Source organism: Pempheris klunzingeri, chromosome 13, assembly GCF_042242105.1.
Source record: "Pempheris klunzingeri isolate RE-2024b chromosome 13, fPemKlu1.hap1, whole genome shotgun sequence".
Taxonomy (NCBI): Eukaryota; Metazoa; Chordata; class Actinopteri; order Acropomatiformes; family Pempheridae; genus Pempheris; species Pempheris klunzingeri.
This window is the reverse complement of record NC_092024.1, coordinates 10,501,652-10,512,222: the sequence shown is the minus strand read 5'-3', so window position 1 is coordinate 10,512,222 and position 10,571 is coordinate 10,501,652. Positions and strand designations below refer to the sequence as shown.

Here is a 10,571-nt window from a genome sequence, read left to right as displayed (position 1 = left end):
AAAAGCGCAGAAAAAGTGTTTCTGGAGGCTGAATGCAATATCCTTCATAATTATAATGAATGATGATGATGTTCCAAGGAGAGAGAAGGTGGAGGGGGAGAGTGGGCGGTGTTTCGTGACTGACAGTGTCTGTAATGGCACTACACCGCCGTATATAAACTGGGAGGGACGTCAGCCATCCTTCACTGGGAGTCACTATGCGCTGATGCTCCGCCACATGCTCGCATCACTGTTGGCAACACGAGCCGCGCATCAGCACAGCAAACTCAAACAACATCTGACCGGCACGATGGATGGGCAACATAAAGACCGCAGACAGAGTCACTTGTGGATATTGACGTTACTGATATTTGTCTAACCTCTAGCACTGGATAACTCGGGCTTTTCCAACTTCTTCTTCTTCTTCTTCTGGATACGAATTGAGCTGGATTTCGTCCTGCAGCTTTGGAAGAAGGATTATATTTATTCTGATCACTTTTTTTTTTGTCATCGATCCTGTTGTCGCCACCAGCACTTGGAATAGGAGCATTAAACTGATTTTTTAAGGATACGCACATCAAACTCTAAAGGATGGCCGTTTGGTTCACCTCTATCCTCGCAATAGTTATAACATTATTTACTCAGGTAGCCTGTCTTTGTTGTCTTTAGAATATTTTTTTATTTTTTGAATGTTGCATTAGTCTGTTGTGCTCACTTTCTGTATCCTTTTAGGTTCTGGGATCAGGTGTGTTCGAGATAGATCTCCATCACTTTCAGAATACTAAAGGTTTGCTGGCAAATGGACGTAGCTGCAGCATGACAGGCTGCAGGACTTATTTCAGGGTTTGTTTGAAGAACTTCCAGACGGTGCCGTCTCCCGGAGACTGTATATTTGGCAAAGCCGCCACACCTGTTCTGGGCACCGACTCGTTCAGCATCCAGCAGGACGCCAGGCTGCGTCTGCCGCTCAACTACACCTGGCCGGTAAGAGCGCCTGTCCGGACGCATGGCCGCATTTTTATGGTGAACACAACCAAATGCGGACGAGCAAAGTTTAATACGATTGTCACATGATTTAGTAATGAATTGGAGAGAACAGAAAAAAAAATCCTCCTGGTGACAAAAATTACCTTTAAAATGTTTTTTTTTTTATTTAATCGCATAGTCTGCTGCAGCGCCAAATGTCTTACTGGACTGTTAATTATAGATGCCATCAATATTTTCATTGCCAAAGAAGTGTGTCTTTTTAAATGTCATTATATAATATATCAAAGCTGTTGTAGATCAAACGTTGAGTGGCATGTTCTGCATCTTTGTTGTCCTCAACGTGCGTAAAGATACAACCCTGGAAGCATGCGTTCTCGTATGTTTTCAAATTTGGATAATTTCTAGCGAATTAAAGCGAAATGTGACTGTTTTATCATTATACGTTTTCAGGGTTTTTTTGGTGACTTTTATGTCCTCATTTGTCCCCAACAGGGTTCCTTCTCCTTAGTTATCGAAGCCTGGTTTTCTCCCCCAGCGGACCTACCTGGAGGTGAGGAGACGCGCACCATCAGTGCACCACTAGAGGGAGACATCACACGTGTAGCCCTGACGGTCTTATTACCTGTCACACATTTATCTCATCAATAACGTTTGCTCAGCGTGCTGGCACGGGCATCTGCCATTCCCAGCGTCGTGGATCCGCGTTTGTTAGGACTCATTATGAGTCACACGACAATCCTTTACAATCAAATCGCCCCAACACAATTGCACTTCCCTTGTTTTATTTCGGGCATGCATGGGAAAGTGCACAGGCTCAAGTGAGAATATGAAGCCTTGCCAAAAAATTCCCATGGCAGCCTTTTCCTGGATTTTACACCTTTTTTGTTAGGTCCTGCACAACGGGGGGGTAACGTGAAAGGAAAAGGAAATTTCAGTGTACAGATTGTGCATTGTCACACAAATTATTAATGGAATGATTGTTCATTTATCATCTGAGCCACAAACTGCTTTTAACTAATCTGACCTGTCTGTCTGACCTGTTCTTCGCAGAAACCACCAACCCTGAATTCTTGATTAGTTCTTTTGCCATCCAAAGACAGTTGGGAATAGGGCATGAGTGGTCCCAGGGTGTGCAGAACGGGACGCAGACGGAGCTAAGGTACTCATACCGGTTCATCTGCAATGAAAATTACTACGGGGACACTTGTTCCAAAATATGCGCTCCGAGAGACGACCATTTTGGCCACTACACCTGCAAGCCTGACGGGCAAATAGCCTGTCTACCGGGATGGAAGGGAGAATACTGCCAAGAACGTAAGCAAGAGTAAAGACACCATATGGACACTTTGCTTTGTTTGTGATAAAAAAATATAAAATAAAAAAAAACCTTCACAAGGCAGATTTTAGGAGAGGGCACACACTGCTGCAAGAGGAAGTTTGCCTGGAAATGAGCTAAAAGTTTAAAGGCTGTGAATTTGTGTGTTACACAAATTAAAATAAAGTTAGACTACAAAAAAAAAAAAAGGGGGACAAATGGGCTTTTTGGTGCAACATGGGTACATTTTGTTTAATTCTTCCGTGAAATGATGAAATAAAAAAAAATAACTTGCAGATAAACAAGCTGCACACTTATTGTACATTTCATAATGAATTAGCTGGGTTTAGAGCTTCTGGAGACTAAATGACCTGTTAGGTGATCACAGGTGTGTGTGTGTGTGTGTGTGTGTGTGTGTGTGTGTGTGTGAGGCAGCCAAACACAATCGGAAACAGGAGCCGTCGAGGTGAAATTTGAACACAGGGTGCGCACTTTCTCTGAGGGCGCGTGCGGTTTTTAATCCAGGGCGGTGGTCGCCCGGCAGCGCGCGCCGGGGTTAATCGCGGCATTATCGTCCGCCACGCGCCACTAAATTGCGGACTCTATTGTTGAAGCGGTGCAGGGCAGCAGCTGCAAACGGGGCTCGAACTGCCCACCCATAACAATGGGGCAGCTGTCCCGCTTATTCTTTTTTTTTTTTTTTTTTTTTTTGAGATCAGGCATCTGCTGCGCACTAACCAGCCGTTTAACTCTTTAAAACAGAATCTAATGTGACATACAGCAAATTATGTTTTCCTCTGAGGTGGTCAGGTAGCAGGTTTTATTATGCAAAGCAAAAAAAAAAAACATTTAAAGATGATAAAAAGCCTTATTGTAAATGACAAATTATGATACCTTGAGTTTTGAATATTCTTTTTTTGTTTTGTTTGTTTGCTTTACAGCAATCTGTCTTGAAGGGTGCAATGAAAGGAATGGAAACTGCACATTACCTGGAGAGTGCAAGTGAGTATTCACTTAATATCTGTTTATTGTGTGATGAAATGTTCATTTCTGGTCACGTGACTACAGAAATAACCTCCATTAAGACCAGATAAACCATTAGATATTTTTGTAAGTACTTAATTATGTAACAAAATAATTTGATTTCTTTTGTCTTGCTGTTTTAAAATAATCTCTAGGAGTGTCAAAGCTGCGACTTAGTGGATAAATAGAAACGTCTGTGTAAATGAGTAGGCCTGTGACTTTTATGGGCAGGACACCAGTGCTGATTTGTGTCATGTGGTTAAATGTGTGGACAGATGCAGAGAGGGCTGGCAGGGGCTTTTCTGTGATGTGTGTAAACTCCATCCCTCCTGTAAACATGGTACCTGCACAGAGCCGTGGCAGTGCACCTGCAAGGAAGGCTGGGGAGGCATCTTTTGTGACCAAGGTGCGCATCCGTCTCATTCTCAGAATAAGGAAACAGAACGAAATGTTAGTACTGTAGATACAATAATGCTTCCACCCGTGCGTTTGCAGATCTAAACTACTGCACCCACCACAAACCCTGCAGCAATGGGGCCACGTGTATGAACACAGGCCAGGGCAGCTACACCTGCACCTGCCTGCCAGGCTTCACCGGGGTCAACTGTGACTTGGAGGTCAGGGAGTGTGACAGCCAGCCCTGTCGCAATGGAGGCCACTGCCTGGTGAGTCCGGAAGCCTCTCTCTCTCCTTTCCCACAACACAGGCTTTCCTGTTTTTGTTTTTGCCTCGGTCTATCTGCTGGGCCAGGAGGATGCTATCGATTGTCAAGTCAGTAGATGACCCAGTTCACAGAGTGGGGACTGTAAATAGAATTCAAACTAAGGATAATGGGGTTCATTGGGCCAGTCGTGAACAGGATATGATAGGGGGAAAAAAAACCTCTGATGGGGAGCTTTTTGATAAACGTTTTATCTTTTTTTTTCTCTGCAGGACTCTGAGGATGTCTATGAGTGTGTGTGCCCTCAGGGATATGAAGGGAGACACTGCGAGAACAGGATGCTGACGTGCGCAGATACACCCTGTTTTCATGGTGGCAAGTGCAGAGAGAGGGACAATGGGCATAGTTATATGTGCGAGTGTCCAGCAAGCTACACTGGACGTAACTGTGAGAAGAAAGTGGATAAATGTACCTCGCTGCAGTGCTCCAATGGTAATACACCATTCTCTCAGCATCTTTCCTCCCTTTCTCTATATTTGTTTTAGAGATAATCTGAAACACAAGGGTCTATAATGCTGTTTTGTTCTGCGTAGGTGGACACTGCATGGTCCTTGGTAACATCCGACTGTGCAGCTGTCGCTCAGGCTTCACAGGCCTGCGCTGTGAGATCAACATCGACGAGTGTGCCAGGAACCCCTGCGCAAACGGCTCCACCTGCATCGACAGCATCAACGACTACACCTGCATCTGCCCCCCAGGGTACGAGGGCCATCACTGTGACAAGCCAACGGACCGCTGCGCCTCCCAGCCCTGCCTGAACGGCGGAACCTGCACCACCGGAGCTAAAGGCCAGCCCACCTGCATCTGCCCCGCCCAGTACAGCGGCCCCCAGTGCCAGTCCAACGACATGCCTTCACCCAACACCCCCAGCCCCAACATAGGCTGGGAGACCAATGACAGGCTGAGCTTGGCAGCCATCAGTTTGGGAGTAGGCCTGGTGGCCGTTCTGGTGCTTTTCTGCATGATGGTGGTGGTGATTCGTCACGTAAAGAAGCAGAGAAAGAAGGAGCGGGACTCAGAGACCATGAACAACCTCTCCAAGGGTGACTTTCAGAAAGAGAACCTCATCTCCACTCTAGAGCTCAAGAACAACAATAAAATGGTCGATTTGGAGGTGGAGTGTCCCAGAGAAAAGTCGAATCACAAACACATCAACCACTACCACCTGGACTACAAAAGCTCCTCGAGGTACAAGGATGAACCGTCCCTTCTGGACAAAGATGAAAACTGTGAAAAGACAATAGCAGAAAAAAAGCATTTGAGTAGAATGTACAGGTGAGTGCTCGAGACAGGGTTGTTTCTGTTTTTCAGATTTGTAGATCTGAATATGTTGATTAGAACATCAGGCCATTGATGGGTTTTGTTTATGTGCTCATTGACTGACGTAACGTATCTTCACCCCACAGTGAAAGCCCCGAGTGTAGAATATCAACAATATGTTCTTCAGATTCAATGTACCAGTCTGTCTTCGTAATAGCAGAGGAGAAAAATGAATGCATCATTGCAACTGAGGTAAGCTTTTTTCCAATTAGGAGTCTATTTTCTTGTTTCTGTAGAGTATGAACATTTTTAATAACAGGAAACAGCATTTTCTCTTCTGTTGTTTCAGCAGCCAATTGAGCCCTTTTATCCTCTTCTTTTGCAGGTATAATAAACCGAAGATATTATTCACTGTCAACATTGGATTTCTTGTGGACTGTTTACAAGCGTGGAGGGACTGGGATTTATTTAAATGCAAGTTGCTGCTCTTGAAAACTTGATAACTGGATGGGAATTCAACAGAACTGAAGCTACTAAACTTTGTGAGAATGTTAAGACTGAAAAGACTGAAATAATGAGCAAATCTGCGCGTCGATTGGAAGAAGAGGAGGATCCTGATGGACTCCTCTCCACCTTATTGCAGTAATCAGCAATCAGCACATTAGGCTGCCAACAAGCCCGTGGAAGGAGACAGCCTTTTCCACTCTTCCTGGCCTGCGTTGCGCTATGCAAACAAAAATCAGCATTGTGCTAAATCAAAAAAAAAAAGAAAGAAATGACAAAGGCTACTGAAAACGGTTCATTTTTGAAGGATATTTAGGGTTATCAGTTTTATAAATCAAATCCTTTTTTTTTAATAAAGAATGTATGCAGCCTAGATCACAAAGCCTTATGTATGTGTTAAAAACATTGTGCCCCACCTTATCTTGATTCCTTTGCACAGCAAAATGGAGGCGGCGTAAGAGATCAAAAGATGAAATACGCTGTAGCGCCATGCAGGGAAACTCATGATGAGGCCTCGTTTTTATATTATGCAAGATCACCCTTAAATAAAGACAAAGAAATACATGAAGTGACTATCGCACCAAGGACGCCTTCAAAGGAAATTACTGAACCAATAATGTTATTTTGTAAGATTAGTATTTCATTAGTAATTTAAGAATATGAAGCACTGATCTTTCTCTTTCTATGTTTTATAAGATTATTTTGTATATACTGTATATTTATATGTTGAGATTAGAAGTATGTAAGTATGTTTTTAAGTCGATGCCCAGAGAAGGTGAATTTATTTTTCAAGTGTCGTTGGTGTTTTGTTTGATTGTTTTTTTGTCATAAAAAGAAACAATGAACACATATCTGGTACACCGTTTGTTTGTTGCTCCCCAGTGGCCGAGTGTACATGTGGTCAAATAGAGATTTCAAATGTTGGAATCATCTTTGTCTGTGTCAGCCGGTGTGGAAGCGGCTTCATTGTCTATAGATGCAGAGTCTTATATTCGGCCTGGTAACATTTCCAGTGATTCCACGTCTATGTCCGTGACGTCTGTGTCAGTGTGATGTGAAATCAATGTGTTAGCAGTCATTCAGTGGACGGCGTTGTAATTGGCAGCAATGTAAGGAATTACTCGATCAAAGGATATATATTTTAAAACAACAAAAAAAAAAACATCTGTATGTGAAAATAAAGAATCCGTGTGGTCTGTCTGCAGAGCTTAACTGCTTCTCTGAGCAGCTACTGTATCTCTAGATAGCATATCGCTGAGTAACTCAGGCACTAGAGGCTAGCTGTGATCTCTGATGATATGTTATCTCTTATGGCTGTGACTATAAACTGAAAGGGGGAGGGGATGGAGTGAAACGAGAGGAACCTAACTCTGCATATGCTTGTGCATGTGTCAGTGGGACAATCTGCATATGGCCTTTCACTACGGAGGCACGAGCGCAGCAAAGTGGGGGACCAAAACAACCCAGCACACACCAGCAAATCACACTTAGAGCATCTTTCATGTCACTCACCTGAACCCCTGCAGCTGATACTAAACCATCAGCTAAATCTCACTAATAGAACAGTGTCTTTTACTGCCACTTGGGGGCAGTAAGCTTTGTGTGAAGTTTGTTTGTCTCATGTTATCTCATCAGATATCGCTCAGTAAGTGATGGGCTGAAGGCCGGTCATCTCAGGCAGTCCTTTCATAGCCTGTGTGGGCACAATAGTGTGCTAGACAGACTGTACAGCTGTACACAGACACGTAATGAGCTTAAGAGAGCACAGATATAACAGTCACAGCTATTTATAGGTAATGTGATTACCTGCGGGACTGGCACTGTTTGACACTCAAGGGTACCAGAGGTGCTTGCACATTATTTTATTAAAATTAGAATGAAAGGCCCATAAGCATGTGTCATAAAAGGAGAGTATTTTTAAAAAGACAGAAAGAAAGAAAGAGAAAGAGAAAGAGAAAGAAAGAATTGAATTACTTGCCAGTTGCAGTTTGAGTCCACTGGTTTCTTGTAATAACTGGAGGACTGTGTGTTTTCCTTTCCTCTACTGATTGACTCTGGTGTGGAAGTGTTACCACTTAAATGATCCTGATTGGTTAATCCGTTTGCTAATCCCGCCCCTTCTGCCTATTGATTGGTCGAGGCCGTCTCGCTCTGATGTGCTCTGCACAACAAATACACGTGTATGTGCATCAGGTCTATAGAAGAGAAACGGACAGTATCCACACATCCAAACAGTGTCTCTGGTTATCATAACAGACGCTACAAGACTGTACTGAGAGCTGGGAGGTTACTTTGTGCCTTCAGCACTTTTTAACACAGACAGTGGGATGTACTGGAATGTATAAGACAGTAGAAACGAGAGGAAATATCGGAGAGCAGCTACTTGTTGACAGGAGTGGCGATTTAAAGCACCTTTTCTAAGCACAGCCAGGCGATCACTATGAAACCTCAGGACATCATCAAAGAAAAGAGCAACCTGTGGATATTTGGATATGGCTCCTTAGTGTGGAAACCTAATTTTGCTTATAAGAGGAGCAAAATTGGCTTCATTAAGGGATACAAAAGGCGCTTCTGGCATGGCGATGATTTTTATAGAGGAGACAAGGAAAGGGTAAGATTTAGATTTAGTTCAGATGTTTTTCTCAAGGCTTTATTGTGACTTTGGAATGAATCTAGTCGCACTTTTATTATTTCCTCTGTGTTTTCTGTGTTGTTTTGAAGTGCAAAACTTCTAACCTGTTGTGGTTGTGTGATGTGATGTCCTCACTGTGCTGTCCTTGCTTTCCACAGCCAGGCAGAGTGGTAACACTAGTGGAAGATCAGGAGGTAAGTGTCCTTGTTTTGCAAGCTCACAGTCTATTTTCATACTGCAGTGGTGAACTCGCTTTCTATATCCCTACCATTGCCATTCCAAGAAAAAATAAATAACAGAAGCAAATTTACAATTTTACAACTGCTCACAACACTCACAAAGACGACCCACCTTTCGCTCTCACACCACATTTGTCCAAACTATTTCGTCTTGTGACTTTGTGGAATAAAAAAAACTGGGTAAACCCTTAAGCTTAACTTTTCCTGACTTATTTCATCCTGATTTACTACAGCAGCATTTATTCCTTCAAATGTGGCCATGAAACATTTATATCAAGTTAAAAAGGTGCGATCACCGACACTCAGTATGGACACTCTTAAGAAGAGTTCCCAGAAAGTCTAATTTTTCTGTTTCCCAGCTTTGAATGTTCTCTATATCTAGATCAAACAAAATATGTTATACTTTACATTGATTACCATTACATACTGTAATTCTTCCATTTATATTCAGTCATTTATACTAAACACTGTATCACTTGTTTTCCCTGCAGGCTTGCACATGGGGAGTGGCCTACGAGGTGACGGACTCGCAGATTGAAGAGTCCCTCCAGTACCTGAACATGAGAGAGGTTGTGTTGGGGGGTTACATAACAGAGATGGTGGAGTTCATCTCTAAGGAGAAGGGTCAGGCTCCTCTGTTGGCCCTCGTCTACATCGCCACCTCCGACAACCCCATCTACCTCGGCCCGGCCTCGGACAGGGAGATTGCCGCCCAGATTGCCGTCTGTAGGGGCAACACGGGCCACAATATTGAGTACCTCGTTCGCCTGGCAGAGTTCATGAGGCTCTACTGTCCCGAGGTAGAGGATGAGCACCTTTTCTCTATCGAGGCGGCTGTTCTGAACATTGGCATGACTGTGGAGGGATCAAAGCAACAGACTCAAAACCCTCACTGCTGGGAGCTACACAAAAGACTACACAAGGCAGAAAAATGCTAATGTTTTTATACTGGCTTAAACTGGGTCCTGCAACATATGTTAAAGGTGCTTATGTGGTGTTTGAAAGAGGAATAACTGACTCAGTTTCAAGGAAAATATAACATGGGTGATATTTTTGGTGGCAGAGAATTTTTAGCTCATAACATAATCTTACAGTGTCTTCTCAGGTTCCTCAGTGCTCTACTTTTGACCTTCTTGTTTGACATTTTGCAACTAAAGGCAGAGAACTTGAAATATCTAGGTCATGCATACTCTACTACATACTGTACACTAATGCCTGAAGCATGCAATGCTTTTAAAAATTCACAGAAAGAGATTACTTAATGAAGACATGTCCTACACCTTTGTTGTAAAAGGGTCTTATTACACTGTGTACTTTTTAGAAATGTATTTTAATAAAAGCACTAAAATCTGTATGAAGTGATTTGCTAATATCTGTGGCTCTCGCATACTGTGAGTTTGAACAAGTCTCCACTATGTTTATGTTTTCAGTTGAATGCTTGATAGCATACAGACTCCCTTCCCTCATGCTCCCACATCACGTGGCAGAGGAATGTACAGCTAGAGCCTCCGGCCAACAGGAAATGCTGACTTTTCCTCAGGGAGCTGCGAAGTGCACAGGCCAAGCAGCTTCTAGCCATCTTTTGTGCAATTACACCATATAGTACACATGTGTTTGCTTAAATCCTGGATGTGCAGTTGTGATCCAGTTCTATGCAGGTCTTGACTTCATGTCTCAACCAACAGGCTATAAAAACATTTTCTTTTATGATGCCAAAATTGCCAAGGTCTCCTACCTCTTTAACTCCTGCCAGGCACAGTGGTGGTCCATCTTTTAAATTCCCATTGTGCAGCCAAGCATTTCTCAGACCCATAAAACATAACTTAAAAATCTATTTTAGATCCCAATGTTCCCAGACACAATAAATATGTCAGGATGAATCATACGGAAATGCATATAAAGGGATGCACA

General features: G+C 43.1%; 2 protein-coding genes across 2 annotated transcripts; both read left to right on the top strand.

Moving 5' to 3' along the window:
* Positions 1 to 204: 204 nt before the first annotated feature.
* Positions 205 to 6,974, top strand: LOC139211721 (delta-like protein 4). Its single transcript, XM_070842062.1, has 11 exons — positions 205 to 624; positions 712 to 963; positions 1,459 to 1,516; positions 2,017 to 2,280; positions 3,223 to 3,283; positions 3,580 to 3,710; positions 3,800 to 3,969; positions 4,238 to 4,457; positions 4,559 to 5,300; positions 5,432 to 5,537; positions 5,671 to 6,974. The coding sequence occupies exons 1-11, from the start codon at positions 571 to 573 to the stop codon at positions 5,674 to 5,676; spliced, it is 2,064 nt and encodes a 687-aa protein (XP_070698163.1). The 5' UTR covers positions 205 to 570; the 3' UTR covers positions 5,677 to 6,974.
* Positions 6,975 to 8,004: 1,030 nt separating this feature from the next.
* On the top strand, positions 8,005 to 9,958 carry LOC139212095 (glutathione-specific gamma-glutamylcyclotransferase 1-like). Its single transcript, XM_070842557.1, has 3 exons — positions 8,005 to 8,400; positions 8,580 to 8,615; positions 9,152 to 9,958. The coding sequence occupies exons 1-3, from the start codon at positions 8,230 to 8,232 to the stop codon at positions 9,596 to 9,598; spliced, it is 654 nt and encodes a 217-aa protein (XP_070698658.1). The 5' UTR covers positions 8,005 to 8,229; the 3' UTR covers positions 9,599 to 9,958.
* The last annotated feature ends 613 nt before the right edge of the window (positions 9,959 to 10,571 follow it).